This window comes from Emys orbicularis, chromosome 11 (genome assembly GCF_028017835.1).
Source record: "Emys orbicularis isolate rEmyOrb1 chromosome 11, rEmyOrb1.hap1, whole genome shotgun sequence".
NCBI classification, from domain to species: Eukaryota; Metazoa; Chordata; order Testudines; family Emydidae; genus Emys; species Emys orbicularis.
In genome coordinates, this window is record NC_088693.1 from 67,741,405 (window position 1) to 67,760,221 (window position 18,817).

An 18,817-nucleotide genomic window follows, 5' to 3' on the forward strand; every position below is an offset into this window, starting at 1 on the left:
ATCAAACTTGAACTAGGAAAACTCATTCCCTAAAGATCAAAGCAAAATAGATCACAGGTCTCATCGAAAGTTTCCCTTGGCCCCAAAATAAGTTTGAACAAACCCCTCTCTGGTTTGAATTTTGTACACGCCCCTGAAACCGAGCGAGAGTCACGTCATTTCAGGTTTATTGGGGATTCCCCTTCTTACAGCAGCGCCAGCACTTCAATTGCAAGAGCATTGGGGGCAGGGACCCCCTTTTGGTGCGAATGGGGTCTGGTCTGTGGCTGGGGCTCCTCGATGCTATGGAACTACAAATAAATAATATAGGTATAATAGTCTCTGACCTCTTTTGAACACCCACTACCCTTGGAAAATAGCAGTGAGCTCCAAGACTGGGGTTTTTAACCTGCTGTTCTGCTGAAAGGTGCTAATGGCTGTCAATCAGCAGGATCTTAGATCCAATCACGAGCCTCATTAAAGCCAATGACAGGGTCAATGGAAGAAGCAATGCAGCCCCCTTTATGGAGTAACAGTAGCTGCGGACAGCTGGGAGTTAACCCAAAGTAATAGGTGGCAAGGCAGAGCCGAGCTAAGCTGTGGGAGGGAGAAGTTTCTCTGTTTGCAAATGCAGGGGGGCTAGGATATCATTAGCAGGCTGTGTGTGTGGCGAAGGCAAAAGCCAGAAGGATTTGTGGGCATGACCCCAAGAATAAGCAGAGAGACAGGGCTGCTTGTGCACAGAGCTCGCTGGAGAGGCAGACTTGGGGATGTCTGAGCAAGGAAACAGCCTGCTGCTGTTCGTTTCTACTGGACTCAGATCAACAGGACTTTGTGTAAGGGTTTTTTTGGGCAGGGGAGCAGTAAATAAGGAAGAATATACCTGACTCAGCACGGATTTCTCACCCTAGCAGAAACAACCCTGCCAGGCCCCGAATACTCCTGAACTGCCCAGGCCAAAGGGGAAGGCCATGCACTTGGCGGTGTGAAGTGCAGCACCCGAGCTGGGAAGCACTGTCCTCCAGAAGGCGTTGTCCCTGGGTGGTGAGGGATAAACCTGGAGGAGTTCTGCAGGGATTGGGTGATTGCTTGTTCTGGGAGAGGCCAGGTCAGTGTGTCTCAGTTGGTGGCAGAGGGGTGGTGATTAAATTGGAGTGTGACTGGGCAATTTTGCTAGGCACAATGCTTCCTGTGGTCCAGGCTGTTGGGTTTGCTGAGTTGTGGAAAATTGCCTGGGACGGGGAGATTTGTACTAGGGGTCATGCAGAGTTGGTGCAAACTACAGAAACAAACAAAAACAACAGAAGCATGAATTTTAAATAACTGTATTAATACTGACATAATCCACACACAGAGAAAAGCTTTACTTAGCTATCTAAGATGGACCCCATTGCTGGAGTATCACGACCTTTGATGTATCTAGACTCACAACACCTCTGGGGGACAGGGAAGTCTTGTTATCCCTCCATTTGACTGACATTTCAAGTGATTTCCTCAAGGTCCCACAGGAAGTCTGTGGCAAAGCAGGAAATTGAACCCCGGGTTTCCTGAGAGCCCAGCTAGCATCTGAACGACTGTCCCGTCCTCCTTCTCACTTATGGCCCTGACTCCAGAGCAACTGTTCCACTCTATCACCCACTGATCTTCTTGGTGACAGCCAATGGCAAAGAGCTTCCAGAGTATTTGAACAGCAAGTATCAGGAGATGTCACCAACTTTGCAATATAGATATAAAATAAACCTAGAACAAGAACTGTACGACTGGGGCAAGACCAATCTGATATGCCAGTTTTACATGTTTACCAGGTTGCTAATAACAAAATAAGTAAAAAAAACCCCATTGTTTAGAAAAATATGATTTTTTTTAAACACCGCAATATCCCTTTAACAGATGGCATTTATGTTGGTATCTTGGCTACTTGTATCCGAGCAGTCTGAGTCTACATCTGTACTCGCATCTGCATTGTCAGCCCCAGTCTGATCTTTGGCAAAGTTGATGAAAACCTAAAAGTTTAAAGGAAAATATTGATTATGTGACAAACCTAAAAAAAAAAAAAGTCAAGAAATGGACAAAAAAATGCCTTTTCCCCCCATGGACTATAGCCCTGGGAGGGAGGGATTCTGTGTTTGGGATGGGATTTCCAAAAGGGGTCTGAGAAAGCTAGGTGCCAAATGGGATTGGGGCACTTACATGTTTTGGGCTGCTTTGCAAAGCCCAGCTTTACTGCATATTTTATATATATGCACGTATACCTATATACACATCTACCTATATATTTATATGTGTACACACCCAATCCTATATATACATACACACATCTACATTATATACACACACCCCTCCATTATACACACACACCCTATTACTCACATCTACACACACAATTCGCTCTCAGAATAGTATCTAGGATTGCAGGGTAATAGTTTTGCTTCCAGATCCATTCACTTTGCACTATTCTGGTGGCACAAAGGGGCTGGACAGTTGCCCCATCGGATCAGTTGAGGATTCGCCTGTCACAGGGGAATCCCCAGGTGGCATAAAAACAAGATCGCTCCACTGCACCCCACACCACCGGGACTTACAAGAAGTGGAAGATTGGACAAATGACCAGGGAGGAGTATAAAAATATTGCTCAGGCATGCAGGAGTGAAATCAGGAAGGCCAAATCACAATTGGAATTGCAGCTAGCAAGGGAAGTTAAGAGTAACAAGAAGGGTTCTTCAGATATGTTAGCAACAAGAAGAAAGTCAAGGAAAGTGTGGGCCCCTTACTGAATGAGGGAGGCAACCTAGTGACAGAGGATGTGGAAAAAGCTAATGTACTCAATGCTTTTTTTGCCTCTGTCTTCACAAACAGGGTCAGCTCCCAGACTGCTGCACTGGGCAGCACAGTATGGGGAGGAGGTGACCAGCCCTCTGTGGAGAAAGAAGTGGTTCGGGATTATTTAGAAAAACTGGACGAGCACATCCGAGGGTGCTAAAGGAGTTGGCGGATTTGATTGCAGAGCCATTGGCCATTATCTTTGAAAACTCATGGCAATCGGGGGAGGTCCCGGATGACTGGAAAAAGGCTAATGTAGTGCCCATCTTTAAAAAGGGGAAGAAGGAGGAACCGGGGAACTACAGGCCAGTCAGCCTCACCTCAGTCCCTGGAAAAATCATGGAGCAGGTCCTCAAGGAATCAATTCTGAAGCACTTAGAGGAGAAGAAAGTGATCAGGAACAGTCAGCATGGATTCACCAAGGGCAAGTCATGCCTGAAAAACCTAATTGCCTTCTATGAGGAGATAACTGGGTCTGTGGATGAGGGGAAAGCAGTGGATGTGTTGTTCCTTGATTTTAGCAAAGCTTTTGATACGGTCTCTCACAGTATTCTTGCTGGCAAGTTAAAGAAGTATGGGCTGGATGAATGGACTATAAGGTGGATAGAAAGCTGGCTACATTGTCGGGCTCAATGGGTAGTGATCAATGGCTCCATGTCTAGTTGGCAGCCGGTTTCAAGCGGAGTGCCCCAAGGGTCGGTCCGGGGGCCGGTTTTGTTCAATATCTTCATTAATGATCTGGAGGATGGCGTGGACTGCTCTCTCAGCAAGTTTGCAGATGATACTAAACTGGGAGGAGTGGCAGATATGCTGGAGGGTAGGGATAGGATACAGAAGGACCTAGACAAATTAGAGGATTGGGCCAAAAGAAATCTGATGAGGTTCAACAAGGACAAGTGCAGAGTCCTGCACTTAGGACGGAAGAATCCCATTCACTGTTACAGACTAGGGACCGAATGGCTAGGAAACAGTTCTGCAGAAAAAGACCTAGGGGGTTACAGTGGGCGAGAAGCTGGATATGAGTCAACAGTGTGCCCTTGCTGCCAAGAAGGCTAACGGCATTTTGGGCTGTATAAGTAGGGGCATTGCCAGCAGATTGAGGGATGTGATCATTCCCCTCTATTCGACATTGGTGAGGCCTCATCTAGAGTACTATGTCCAGTTTTGGGCCCCACACTACAAGAAGGATGTGGAAAAATTGGAAAGAGTCCAGCGGAGGGCAACAAAAATGATTAGGGGGCTGGAGCACATGACTTACGAGGAACGGCTGAGGGAACTGGGATTGTTTAGTCTGCAGAAGAGAAGAATGAGGGGGGATTTGATAGCTGCTTTCAACTACCTGAAAGGGGGTTCCAAAGAGGATGGAGCTAGACTGTTCTCAGTGGTAGCAGATGACAGAACAAGGAGTCATGGTCTCAAGTTGTAGTGAGGGAGGTTTAGGTTGGATATTAGGAAAAACTTTTTCACTAGGAGGGTGGTGAAGCACTGGAATGGGTTACCTAGGGAGGTGGTGGAATCTCCTACCTTAGAGGTTTTTAAGGTCAGGCTTGACAAAGCCCTGGCTGGGATGATTTAGTTGGGGTTTGGTCCTGCTTTGAGCAGGGGGTTGGACTAGATGACCTCCTGAGGTCCCTTCCAACCCTGATATTCTATGATTCTATGATTCTAAAAGTGGGTCACCTTGGGGGCATGACTGCAGAGCCTAGTGCTCCAGCTATTCCCTGCCAATGGGATGGTCCTAGCAGGCATAACTCAAAGTAGCCCTTAAACTTGGGATCTTCCTACAATATTTGTATACTGGTGAAAAAATGTTTTGAAGTGGAAATGGAGGGAACGTAACTATGGCACCACGTCACAAATAATCATAAACAAAATGAGTATTACAGCAGAATCTAGAAGCCCCAACTGAGATTGGGGCCCCATTATATAAATAGAGAGAGAGGCAGATCCTTGGCTGGCATACATTGACATAGCTTCACTGAAGTGTCCATGGAGCTATGGCAACCTACATCAGTTGGAGATCTAGTTCATACTAAGAAAAGAGCAGCCATAAAGAGCTGGCAGTCTAACTAGACAAGCAAAAGCTGGGAGAAAGGAATATTATCATCCCCGTTTTACCGATAGGGAAATGAGGCATACAGAGAGAGTGAATAACTTCTGAAATCAATGGTAGGAGGGCCAGGTACTGAAGCCACAGCTCCTGACTGCCAATCTGGGCCCCTACCCACAAGACCACCCTTCACCTCTGAAAAATGTGGGTTGAAATTCTGCCTTCATTTACAGCTATGGAGTCCCAGTGAAATCAACAGTACTGCACCAGCGTGACTGAGGGCAGACTACGTCCTTTGGGCCCCGTTTTCACACAACTTTGCTTGTGCATTTTCCCAGCACTACCATATGCATCTGGAGACAGAAGTGCTAGAAAATGCACGTACAGGTGTGTGCACTCAAACGGCGAGTGGAATGAAACCCCTTTCAATATGTGGTCCAATGTGTCTGGTAATCAGTTCACGTCTGAATTTCTTACCTCCTCTAGAGTGGTTTGACTCACTGAGAAGTGCCTAATTTTGAAGGCTATTTTGTTGGTTTCCAGAAGATCGAATATGTTTGCTACTCCTCCTGCGGAGACGGGCACGTGATATTCTACCGTATTGAGATGCCGGTCCTGTGGGAACAAGAGCAGTGTGATAAAGTCAAGGTGCTGCAGGCTGTAAAAGGTTAACAGGTCCCGGCAGGTCATACAGCTGCTTGGGTGCAATATAAAAAGGTAGGGGAAGCTGACTCAAAATGGAATTAAGGGGGAGGATGTGTCTTCTCCCTTTCTGACTCACTCAACTGAGAAAAGCCTATGGGCAATGGCTGCCTAGTGCAGCGGTTCTCAAACTTAATTACACCGCAACCCCATGCTGACAAGAAAAATTACTACACAGTCTCAGTGCCCTCAGAATAGTTAGTATTTTAAATAAAACATGCTTCAGCCCCCCACCGCCACCTCTGAAGCGGCGGTTTCGGGTTTCAGCCCCACCGCCAATCCCAGAGCTCGGTGCTGGGACTTTCTGCCCTGGTGACCCCATCCAAATGGGGTCGCGATCCAGTTTGGGGTCACAACCCACACTTTGAGGACCGCTGACCTCATGTGTTTCCAGTGAGTTGCTTTATGTTTGTGGTACTCTTTGGTGGCGAATAAACAAGCCCTGAGGAACAGGCCTTAGGAAGATAGAGGTCTGGAGCTTTATTTCCCTTCTCTGGCTGGTAAAGCTACTCCCCAGCTGACGGGCTAGTTAGTCCATTCTGTAATATCTCGGTGAAGACTGAGAAAGCTGGAGAAGAAATTTCTTGCATGGGAAATATTGTTGTGCAACAAATATCAGGTATTTTCTGGAATCTATGTGAGGATCCAACTAAAACTTCTATTATCTTAGGCTTTTGGGGAAGACTAAAGTGCATGACGGACTAGGGTCTTCAGGGAAGATGTGGTATTTCCAATTTGTAGTTTGGATGGATGACTTTGAAAGTTGGGGTTAAGCTAGAGGGTTGGCTGGTCCTGCTTCAATACTGTGTTACTCCACTTTGATGCCAATGTAATTCTATTACCAGAGGCACCGAGTAATCCCAGCTCCCTCTGAAAACAAGTGGAGCTAGACAACTACAGCCTTCTGTAGCACTGACATCAATGGGATTACTCAAGTGAGTACGGAGTTGCCGGATTAGACTCCTCTCTTGCATGCTCACTGTCACCTTTTGGCTGTGTTTTTAAAGCCACCTAGGAAATCTGGATGCTTTAATTCCACTAAAATTAATTGGACCTCAGTGTCCAAACCCTTTTGGCAGCTCTGTAAATCTGAGCCTTGCCTCTCCTTTGGAAGAGGGAGTTGCAATTCCCTTATGCTTTGAGAGCACAATGCTCTGGGCAGCTATTGCTGAGTCAAAGCTGTGGTCAGAAGAAGCTTACAAGATATCGGTTGTGAATATAACAGGTTTGAGATGGGATCCCGTTCTCAGTTCCCCCAACATCTGGTCTGATCTATCCTGCTTACCTTCAGGCATGTATTTGGAAAGTGGGACTGCATTAACTCCGTCAGAGCCTCTGTGCTGACCGCGCTGCTCATCAAGTGCATTTTCACGGTGAATCCTCTTCCAAACCTATACAGAAAATCAGAATGCATGCTGCACAGCAGGTACGGAACAGACACAAGAGAGTCAAGTAGCCTTGCTGGGAGCTCTTGGGAAACAAATCCAGCCCCGGAATATCTCCAGTGAGGTCAACAGCGTCAGCAATCCAGTCAGGGTGATCATTAATAAGCTGTGAAGTTCATCACCATCATATGTTTTTTAATTTCTACATTAAAGTCGACCAAGTTATTGTGTCATCTGGGTAGAGGCACATGCCTCTCAAACACTGAACAAAAGCTTCATGGAGGCTGAATGTGTATTATTGAGTGAGCTGGTTGAGAATTTCTTAATGAAATGTTTTTTCATTGGCAAGTGTTGAGTTGTAGAATGCTCTCAGGTCCTGCATGCGAGAGGGAGAGAGGGCTCCCAGCCAACCCCAGAGAAACCACGCAGAGCTAGAGCACTCACTTGGGATGTGGGTGACCCTGGTTCAAGTCCCTGATCTGCCTGTTGTGGAACAGGCCCTTGAACTTGGTCCCCCTCATTACAGCTGAGTGTTGGCTAGTCTGGGGTGGGTCTCTCTCACTCTCAGACATGATGAAAAGCCTTGGATTTGTTCAGCTGCAGAATGAAACCCAGTGCCAAAACCCTGACATTCGTCACAAAACTGAACTCTGATTTGCCAGCGAGTCCCCCACCATTATTTATCACAGATTCCCAGAAACAAAAGGCAGAAAGGCTTTCAGTGACGTCCAGGGTTTGTTCCCTACGTGCTAATGCCCTGAGTACACACAGCTAGATCCTCAGCTGACGTAAACCAGCATACTTCAGTTGCCTTCAGTGGAGCTCCCTGGCTTTACATTAGCTGGGCATCAGGCTCTAAATTCAATATAGTGAAAGGAGAGAAGATACATTTGACTGACCTGCTCTTAATATGCTGCAAAGAGCCAAGGCACTGGAAACGTCCATTCACCATAATAGCCAGCCTGGTACAGAGAGCTTCACATTCTTCCATGCTGAAAAGCAAACAGAGAAACTCTATACCAGGAGTGGCCAAACTGTGACTCGTTTTATAGTTAAAGTGCAGCTCACGGAGCTCCCCCTCCTCCCACTTCCCACATTCTCCACCCACCAGACTGGGTGGTGGGGAGCTCAGGACCTCTGCCTTGCAACAGGGTGCTGGAGTAAGGGCTTCTGCCCTGTGAGGAGGGGGGATCTCGGGACTTCAGCCTGGCGGGGTGCGCCTCCCGCGGCTCGGGACTTCAGCAGGAGTGGGGCTGAAGCCCCAAGCCCCAGCAGGTGCCTCCCGCGGGGCAGAAGCCCCAAGCCCCGGCAGGTGCTCCCTGGCTCTTGAACTTCTGAAGATTGTCATATGCAGCTCGGAGGGCCAGTAAGTTTGGCCACCCATGCTCTATAGAGTCACTGAATGGGAATAAAAGACACTCTAATGGCCAGAGCATTAATGGTTTCCCATGAGCTACACAGGAAATTAACCTGTAACTCATCATCTTAATCACCTGAAATCTCTAGCTGGCTCCTATTCCACTAGGATAGGGAGGGCCCAGGACCTCAAAGATATTTAAGGGCGTTAAATACCTTCAAGGATCTGGGCCAAGGATCCGTTCAATGCAGAGCAATCACACATTTCCAGGAAGCGTTCAGCACTTCCTGGAAGATCTTCCTGGATTTTCTTATTGTATGTTATTGCAGGTGGATGTTACTAAAGATGGGCTCAAGCAGCATAATCTAGATCCAGATAAATTTGCTGCTGCTGTGATTCAGGATTAGGATTCAGTCCATTATACAGACTTGGAAAACTTGGAACTGGAAGTGTGTTTAAATTTCAGTGCCCCCAAAGTTCTAGGGTGTTCCAATGTGCGGTTTTAGTTTGGGCTTAATAAAGCATAAAGGCAGCCAGTAAACTCTACCTGTGGGACGTGAGTATCACTGAACATTGGTTCTGTACTTCCTCAGAGATGATTTTCCAAAGGTGTCGTTTAGCATTAGGATCCATTCCAGAGCTTGGTTCATCCTTTAAAAAATAACAACCCCCCCCCCATTGTAAGTTTAAATAGTAAAGAAAATGTCATTTTTGTTCCTCTCCATACCTGCTCTCTGTTTAGAATTGTCATTACAGACACTACAAATACCAACACAACCACTTCGCCCTTATATGGCGCTTTTGGTCTGTATTATTAGTATTATTTATATGTATGATGGTAGTGCCTAGGATGGGACCCCCTTGTGCTAGGCGTTGTACAAACACATACTAAGAGGAAGTCTCTTCTCCAAAGAGCTTACAAACTACATAGACACAGAGGGGAAATGACTTGTCCGAATTCACACAGAAGGCCTGTGGCACAGCCCTCTCCACTGCTACGGGCCTTATCCGAACATTACACTAATTTACAAAGACTTTGGCTGCCTAGAGGATTTGGAAACCCACTTCCCATTAATTTCAAATCAATTAATTTGAAAATCTCAGCCTTACTTTTCCCAGATCAAAACTGACTCTGAGGTGCCACAGAAAAACCTCCCTCTGTGTAGATGTTTTATTTCACACTTCTATAAATAACAACTTATTAATAAATTGTAGCTCTGATCCAAGCAGGAGGTAATACCAGACTGCACTTTGTCTTCTGGGTAATATCTACTTCATTTACGGACAAACAAGTTTTCTGTCTTCAGGATTCCATAGACAATAAGCTACAGATGAGTAACAGTAAGTTGTGCCCCACCTCATTCATCATCAACAAAATTACCAGCCAGCTTCCTATTGTAGAATGGTTATTGTTGGTGACAATGTATTATACGAAGCAGAAAGAAAACAGCTTGTTATTCAGAAAGCAACTTGTGCTTAGACAACCTCCTCTTCTCCCTTTTTATTGGGATTTTATAGGTAAAAAGAGAAGCTAAAGTTAGAAGGAATTTTATCAATTTAGGGGTGGCTCTTCAACGGGTGTAAATCAGAGCTGTGCCCATCTGGCCCAATGTTTGGAAAACTGATCACCAAGTGTTGCAGAATTTACAACACAGTGGTGGCAGGGTGGTCTGGTACTTTGTGGGGTTGGTTTCTGTAGTTACGTTGCCTGTGGTGTGACTGAGTGAATGTGATATGAATGGAGTCTGGAAGATCATCTTCTCTTTGGTTTTTCCCCCTTCTCTGTTATGTTTGTTTATGCTGAAACATTTTTCTGATCCTCTCACACTTCCTTTTCTTTCCTATGAGCCCAAAGAGTGCTGACACGTGGGAATAAGGCTGGTTGCCTTAACAACAATTAAGCAGAAAAGACTGGGGCTAATTGCCCTGATTTAATCCTGAAAGGCCAGGTGAGGCTTGTTGAGGAAAGCAGAGCATGAGCCCAATGGGGGGAGGGATAGCTCAGTGGTTTGCGCATTGGCCTGCTAAACCCAGGGTTGTGAGTTCAATCCTTGAAGGGGCCATTTAGGGAACTGGGGTAAAAATCTGTCTGGGGATTGGTCCTGCTTTGAGCAGGGGGTTAGACTAGATGACCTCCTAAGGTCCCTTACAACCCTGATATTCTATGATTCTATGAATAGGAGCAGGAGAAGGGCCAGAGAAAAACAATTGCGTAGGTGGTATGGGGGTAATTTAAACATTGGCCGGTGCTGGGTTAACTAAACTTGGTGTGCTAGGGCCATCCCTTGGAGAACTGCAAGTGAAAAGCCTCACTGGGAAATCTGAATTGCGACTTTGGGTGTGCACGTATGGAATGTTGTGTGTGCGTCCTTTCCCAGCTCAGGAAAGGGTGACTAAAACTTGTGGGTAGCCCTCGAGAGAGAAACACCTGTGACTCTTACATCAAAGCCAGACCCACTGCTTGAGGCATCTCTTTGACAACAGCAAATGGCAGTTTGCACAAAGAGAACATTTCAGTTATGATGCTACTTCAGAGCAAAACTCCAGTATAATGTAAGAAGAAAATGTTAAGTTCCATTTAGGTGAAACGTTCTAATATCCTCCATGTGGCAAGAGATATATGCTTTCTAGATTGTATCTTAAAAGGACACTACTGTTCTGGTTCTGTTTTTCACCCCATGGCAGTTTGGGGCCACCTGGTACAAGCTATCTGCTCCTTTCATCCCCTTCTTGCTATACCATGGAGGGCATGATCTCATCTTAAATCTGATATGGAAGTTGTAGAGAGACAATAAGTATGGAATAGTGTGATAGCATTTTCGGTTCCTTTCCCTTTAAGAGCAATTGGTAGACACAATATAGTATCCATGAAGAAGCACTCATGCAGAGCCTCTGGATTTCTCTCTACTGCTGCTCGACTGAAGTAGGGGCATTTCAGACATGTACAGTCAGGAGGATAATGATCTCTGTAAACAGCATTGGTTAGACCAGGGGTTCTCATACTTGGGCCACGGCTTCTTCAGGGTAAGCCCCTGGCGGGCCGCGAGACGCTTTGTTTATCTGAGCGTCCGCAGGTACGGCCCCTCGCAGCTCCCACTGGCTGCGTTTCACCGTTCCCAGCCAATGGGAGCTGTGAGAAGCGGTGGCCCGGCCCGCGCCACTTCCCGCAGCTCCCCATTGGCTGGGAACGGCGAACCGCAGCCAGTGGGAGCTGCGAGTGGCCGTACCTGCGGACGCTCAGGTAAACAAAGCATCTCGCGGCCTGCCAGCGACTTACCCTGAAGAAGCCGTGGCCCAAGTTTGAGAACCCCTGGGTGAGACCATGCCTGGAATACTTTATACAGTTCTGGTGTCTACATTTTAAAAAATCTATTGGCAAATTGGAGAGGGTGCAGAGGAGAACCACAAAATAATTTGAAGATAGGAACAAAGAATACCTTAGAGTGAGAGACTTAAAACGCTCCATCTGTTTAGCTTATCAAAAGAGAAGATTGAGAGGTGACTTGATTACATTGTGTAAGTACCCTCCTGAGGAGAATATAGTGGGAACTAAAGTGCTCTTTAATCTAGCTAAGAAAGGCATAACAAGAACCGATGGCTGGAAGGTAAAAAACAGATCAATTCAAATTAGAAATAAGACACACATTTGTCAGTGACCATTGCAACAAACTACCAAGGGAAGTGGTGGATTTTCCATCTCTTGATGTCTTCAGATGAAGACCTGATGCCTTTCCAGAAGAAATGCTTAAGTCAAACACAACTTATTGGGCTCACTACAGGGGTAACTCCCATGGCCTGTGTTATACATGTTGACCTGTGACCCCTGACCGCATCCTACAGAGGTTATGAGGTAAGCTTGATATATATATATATATATATAAATATTGCATGTAATAAAATTGCTTTTATTAGTTATGAGTGACCTAGGATTATACGATTTAGCAATGAATACATTACAACACACAAGTGCACAGCAAAGAACAAATTAATGGAATGCTAATGAACTTCTAGGGGATTTTTAGTATGTGTAACCATGAGGTTAACTTCATTAATATATTGGAAACGCTGGGAAAAGTATTAATGCAAAAAGCTATGTCAACAATCATAACACCAATTATGGTTTCCCAGACAACCATAAATGGACCAAAGGCCAGAAAATGATCTAACCATGGTCATGGGACATGTAGGGGTGTTCAGGGGAAGAAGGTCTGAGATATAAAATAAGGGGTAAATCCAACCTTTAATTGGGATCATCAGAATGACAGCGTAAGCGACAGCCAAAACCGTCATCACCACTTATGGTGACCTCCACTTACTTTTCTTTCCATCTTCACTTCTAATGGCCTCCATAAGCTTGCAAGTATGCACAATGCAGTAAACCACTTCACTGTACTTATATATATTGATTTTTCTATCATTTCAGTTATATTTGTCTGTACTAACTAAAGTCCAAAGTTTCTGTGTGTGCTTCACCAATCTCCAACTCAGCAACATTTCTTACGTAGCTGCTGAGTAAAAGAACCTGTTATGAGTGACTGATGCAATTTGCACTCTAAACTTATCCAAGGCTACAGACAGGAGGTCAGAATAGATGATAAAATGGTCCCTTCTGGCCTTAAAAGCTACGGATCTTTTCATCCCAAAATTTCTGATTCCTTACCAGCAATAGAATTGATGGATTACCAATGAGGGCCAGAGCAGTTGATAACTTTCTATTAGTGCCATAGCTGCACATCGAGGTGACTCTGTCTTTGTATGGCATCAGTTTAAGTCTATGAAGAAGCTGACGTACAATCTGTGGGTACAAATAATAATAGTAAAAAAACTTGGTTTACACGGAGAATTAGACCAACCATAGAATATCTGGAACAAGTATGTATTTGCCAACAATTCAAGACCCAATCCACAATAGGTGCAAATCAGTGTAGCTCCAATGACTTCAACAGAGCTACACCGATTTACATCAGGTAGGGATCTAGCCCTCAGTCTCTGGCGGTTCAGATACTATAATTAAATGTCCTTTGAAATAACATATTGCTGCCAGGTTGGGTTTCACTCCACAGAAGTCTTTGAAGTGTGGAGATTTGCTTTGAAATACCTGTTAAAATACATAGGAGTTCAACGATTTCACAAAGACCCCCTGGGATAAATACATCAGGGACACAACCTTTACTAATCCCTTTTACAAATCCCAGCTTCCCTTGTTCACTTAGGGCTTGAACTAGTAAACACTTACTACTGAAGTCAATGGAGTATTTGCACAGATGTCTACGTAGGGAGAGTTTTAACGGCACTGCCCAGTTCTAAGTCAGTTCCATACTGTGACCCCGTGTTACAAAACAGTCAAGTTCTGTGACCATCCCACACCCATCTAGCCACAAAGCAAGGGAGTCCCAGGTTGGAAATTCATGACTGTCACCCTCATTGTTTATTATTACACATAATGGCCTTGATCAAGACCACTGAAGTCAATGCAAAGACTCTCACTGACTTGACTGGGTCCCAAGGGAACTCTTCAGTCATATGGGTCTACTCACTCCTTTAATCTCTTTCTCTGGGATGCCGTGTAGCCGAGCATAGTAGTACATGTGCTCTTCCACCGTCAGCAAGTCATCCAAGGCATCTTCTTGAGGGCAGTAGCCAAAGAGCGACCAGTGGGTGTCATCAATGTCACTCAGGGATCTGGATCAGGAGAAGTGAAAGGTCATTTTATAAACACTTCATAAGTCTCCTATATGCTCTATTAAACAGGAAGAAAAGGGGGAAATGTAGCCCTCACTGGAGCTGGAATGCTCTTAATTCAGGATATAACGGCTTATGCAGATCTGACGTTCTTAGCTCCTAAAAGGAAGGATTGTGTGTCTCACACTGAGTAATACCTCACACTGCTTGTACGTACAGTGGTTTTGATGGGCCAGTTTCCAGTGTCCTTACTCATGTTTAAGGCTAAGATTTAGACATGAGTATTTTTAGTAAAAGTCACAGACAGGTCACGGGCAATAAACAAAAATTCACCTGTCCATGACTTTTACTATAAATACCCATGATGATTAAATCTCTGCGCTATGGGGCCCCTGTTCCAGCCATGGAGGCTGATTGCCCCCTGTGGCCTGCTGCTCCCAGGCCCCCAGAGACCGCTCTCCTGACAGCCTCTGGGCCACTGCTCTGGCCGCCCCCCGGAACCGCTGCTGCTCCAGCTGTGGCTAGATGGGTGTGGGATGGTCACAGAACTTGACTGTTTTGTACAGGGACCTCCGTAGCTTCCGCAGCTGCAGGGCTGCCCAGGGGCCAGTTGCACTAGCCACTGCTGGGCTGCCCCCAGGACTGATGCTTTGGTGCTCCCCGGGGTCTTTGCTCTGGCCACCCGAAGGACCGCTGCTTGGGTGATCCCTGGGGCCAGCTGCCTAGGGCCGCCCGAGCAGCAGCCAGCGCGGCTGGCCCCGAGGACCACCTGAGCGGCTGGTCCTGGGGCCACTCCAGCAGCGGCTAGTGCAACTGGCCCCTGGGCAGCCCTGCAGCTGCGGAAGCTACGGAGGTCGCGGAAAGTCACGGAATCCATGACTTTCCGTGACCTCTGTGACAGAATCGCAGCCTTACTCATGTCTAGTAGCACTTTACTCCATCATCAGATCCACTGATTTCAGTGGGACCAGTTGTGGAATGTGATATTATTCAACAAGAGAAAGGGTGACAGAATCAGGCTCTTAATGACTAAGGGCCAGATTCTGATCTCACAGCGGTGTAAACCAGGAGAAACTCCATTGACACCAGCGGAGTTGCACCAGCATAAAAAATGTGTCAGTGAAATGAGACTGAAGACCTGAGGAAGTAAATATAGTATTTTTAAAGGGCTGAATTTTCTGCTTTTGATTAAGTCTAACTCTTTTTAATTTGCTTTGTTGATCCATCCAAGCCGGGGTAAATGACAAATTGTTTTCCAGATAGCCTTGTTGATACATCACTTCCGGATATCTAATCCTCCATACCCAGTTTGATCCCGGACTCTCAATCTTCCACTGGTAGCCCCGATGTCTCCGGTTAGCATTTTAAAGATAGTTGTCTTTCCAGCGCCGTTCACGCCAAGCAGCCCAAAGCACTGGTTTATGAGACAGAAAGAGAGACATTTAGCATGCTGCATTTAATGCTAAAGTATTGCTATGCAGTGAGTGCTCAATGCGACTTGTCACTTCTCCTCCCCTGGCCCTTGAGCAAAACAGATTATGGAAAAGGCTCAGGCAGTCAAAGTGCATATAAATATTATAATGGTGGTTGTTTATTGGGCAGTGTATTGCAGTGCGTATTAGGCTCCTCTGTTTTAACATAGTAGGAAATAATGGATGGGTCTTTAATACTATCATTCCTTTTATTGCAAAGAGCATTTTCATATGTAGGCCATGTGAAGGATCAAATCCTGATCATCTTACTCTTGCAATCCCATGCTGCTGCAGCTTCACTGTTATTGGTACCTACACTGGCCAGATTAAAGCTAGCTCAATATGTCTACATGTGCTTCAAATCATACCTCCTACAGCAGTGTAGACAGACCCATAGTAAGTCATAGACACTGTACAGACACTTAGTACCATTCATAGGCCCTGGTCCTGCAGACACAGACAGATGGGAGAGGAAGCAAAGGTATAGAGGGAGAGAGAGTCAAATACACAAATGGCAGTTAATAGTCTAATTCCCACTGACTTCCCATGGGATTTAGGGTGTATCAGTCATTTATGCCTTTGAAAATCTCCCCCACTAAGATCAGAGGCTAGATTTTCAAAAAGCGTCAGCTCCCATTTACCCAGGGTGCTAAGCCCTTCTGAAAATCTGGCTCTTGGTGTCAAACTGGGATCTCAGCAATTCTGGCCTTGCCCAAGATCACCCCGCAGGCCAGTGGCAGAGACAGGAACAGAACCCAGGTCTCCTAATCCCATCCATTGGACCACACTGCCTCTCCAGCTGCCCATCCCATTTTCCAAGCCCAATGCAGTCTGAATAAAGAGTCATGACTACCTTTCTAATGGTAACTGTAAATCCATGACAACAAACAATCAATGATCAAGACCCCATTGTGCTAGACGCTGTATAAACACACAGTAAAAAGACAGTCCCTGCTGGAATTCACTCTCTAGATTATCATAGTTTCCCTCCCACCCTTCCTTTGTCTTGTCTATTTAAACTCTTTGAGGCAAGGACCGTCTGTCGCCCTATGTCCCTGCTATACCTAGCACAAGGGGGTTCCGATTCCAATTAGGGTCTCTGGGCTTTACTATAATACAAATAATCAATGACACTCAATAGATGGAGGTGACGAATACCAGAGGGAAGAAAGGAAGGATGAGGTACCAATAAAACAAGTGATTGTCCAATAAGTAGTAGTCTCAGCTCACCACTTACGTAGTTGCTGTCAGATGGTCTTCCTGAGTCTTAAGCAGGGATTGGGAAGACAATAAGGACGTGGCTTGGAGGACATTTTCAGTTTCCTTTATTATAGGATAGGCTTCTGCTGCCATAGCCTGCTTGCTTACCTCTCCTGCTGGGATTCCAATGCTGACATTTTTGACTGCCATGATCCTTCTGAGAGGAAGATGGTAGATCTTGGTGAGGCTCTGGAGTTGTACCATGTCGACATCTGCTTGGCCAGACTCAACCCGCTCCCTCTCAGCCTGAACATCTTGGTCTTTATCAGCTGCCTCCAGCAGAAACAGTGGCCTGCCATGCACTTTGTCGAACAGGAATCTGAAGGAGTAGGAGACAGATGATTTTACATTCCGGATCTGCGTGTGCAGAGGACTTAGTGTCTTTTCAGTAAAATTGAAATGAGATCCTATTATATGCTCTCATGATATTAATTTAAAACTCTCTGCTATTATTATTCCATGTACGAAGCTTAAAAACAAATGTTCTTTCTTTATGAAGCTTTTCCTTGTATTCAACAAATGCATTGCTTTTGGTGTCGGTCCTACATCATGGCAGCTTTCAGTTTTGGTGACAGTTTTTACCATTAGAATTTGGGGGGCAGCTCATGCATGAAGTGAACCCAAATCAGCTTGGGCTCACGATGCCACCGAATGCATTGAAGGGGCTCTGGATCTGCTGACCCCAGAGCCACTCTTCCGATCAACCCATCAATATCCCGTGGTACCTGAAATGGCAGCCCTTTGAGTTGCCTTTCCAACACGGAATGGATACATTCTTTGAAACTGAACTCACAGGCCTACACAGGTATTACAATAATGAATACCTCTCCCCTCCCGGCGACTGGAATTGTCCAGCACATGCAGAAGTAGGGCAGGTAAGCCATTACCCCCAATGCCCATAGAGAGGGAGGTGCAACAAAAAATTAAGGCGCACACATTTCCATTAGTCATCACTATAACCACAGGTAGATATGGGAACTGCCAGCAGAGAGAGCTCACGCTGGGTTTGCAAAGTGCTGTGTAAGTTTATGGAGCTATGCAAAATAATAATAATTGATAATGATGACAATGTCAACGACTAAAGCACTGAGCTCTGTTTTAATCTACATTCACTGTAGGAATACAGATGTTACTTACTCTAATATACTAGACCAGACTTTCTGAATCATCCCGTCATGCATTAAGAGCCGAATTGCAAAGAATATAGTGCCCTGGATAAACATGCCAAGCAGCTTGGAGCTTATTCTGTCCATCTCAAAGGTTCTGTCAGGGTAATCCACTCCGTAGGCTTTTAAGAAGCCCATCAGCGCCTGGTGCTGAGACAGCTCAATCAAGCCATATCCAAAGCAGAATTGTGGAGAGATCAGGAAAACGTGCCTCAAGATTTCAGAGAGATCATACAAGCCCTGAAAGAAGAGAAACACTAATGATCATTGTGACTTTATTCTTGGGACAGCATTGGGACTGATGCCTGTTTGGGCTTAATGGCGTATCTCACACCATAGCTAAATCAACAGCAAAGAGCTCCGAAACAGTTTGTTTCACAATTGCAAGGAATTCAGGGTGGGAAAGTCACTGGGAGTTGGTGCCTAACTCCCCTAGGTGCTTCGGAAATGGCACCCAGTGATCATACTTCCTGGTACAGATCCTTGGCTCTTATTCCAGCTACTTTGCACTGCTCAGGTAGCAGGCAGCTGCCAGAACGGTGCTCTGAGGCTGCACCTGGGCATTCTCCTGAGGCAGGGAATGCCCAGGTGAGGGAAAGCTAAGTAAGCAGGTTGCAGGCTGGTGTTCTTCATGAAGTTGTGGTAGCCACTAGCTGCGCTAACCCTTGCAGCCGATGTGCTCCCCATCCATGGAGCCTCAGAGCTGTGGATCCAACCCGCTGCATGCTGAATTGCAGGGCATCCCCATGAAGCTCAAAGGGACACAGGTAGTACCCAAATCCTCCTTCTCGCTTTCTGTAGCACAAGCGCATCGGTTCTGCTTGGTCAAGCAGCTCCACGCCCACTGACAAGGAGACATGTTTGGCCCAGGGAGTTGCTAATGCATGACAAACAGCCAAGCACTGAGCCTCGCAGCGAAGAGCTATTGTTTAATATTGTTATTA

The 18,817-nt window shown here is 45.8% G+C and overlaps 1 protein-coding gene across 1 annotated transcript in view; it reads right to left on the reverse strand.

Annotated features, from left to right (window-relative positions):
- Nucleotides 1-1,862: 1,862 nt before the first annotated feature.
- ABCA12 (ATP binding cassette subfamily A member 12) overlaps nt 1,863-18,817 on the reverse strand; it is a 126,771-nt gene continuing 109,816 nt past the window's right edge. The window contains exons 45-54 of the mRNA XM_065413187.1: nt 17,845-18,113; nt 16,816-17,026; nt 15,280-15,389; nt 13,831-13,975; nt 12,954-13,088; nt 8,841-8,944; nt 7,836-7,928; nt 6,837-6,942; nt 5,327-5,464; nt 1,863-1,982 (exon numbers count right to left, since the gene is read on the reverse strand). Of these exons, the coding sequence (XP_065269259.1) occupies nt 1,863-1,982; nt 5,327-5,464; nt 6,837-6,942; nt 7,836-7,928; nt 8,841-8,944; nt 12,954-13,088; nt 13,831-13,975; nt 15,280-15,389; nt 16,816-17,026; nt 17,845-18,113 (1,431 nt within the window). The remainder of the gene's footprint in view (nt 1,983-5,326; nt 5,465-6,836; nt 6,943-7,835; nt 7,929-8,840; nt 8,945-12,953; nt 13,089-13,830; nt 13,976-15,279; nt 15,390-16,815; nt 17,027-17,844; nt 18,114-18,817) is intronic.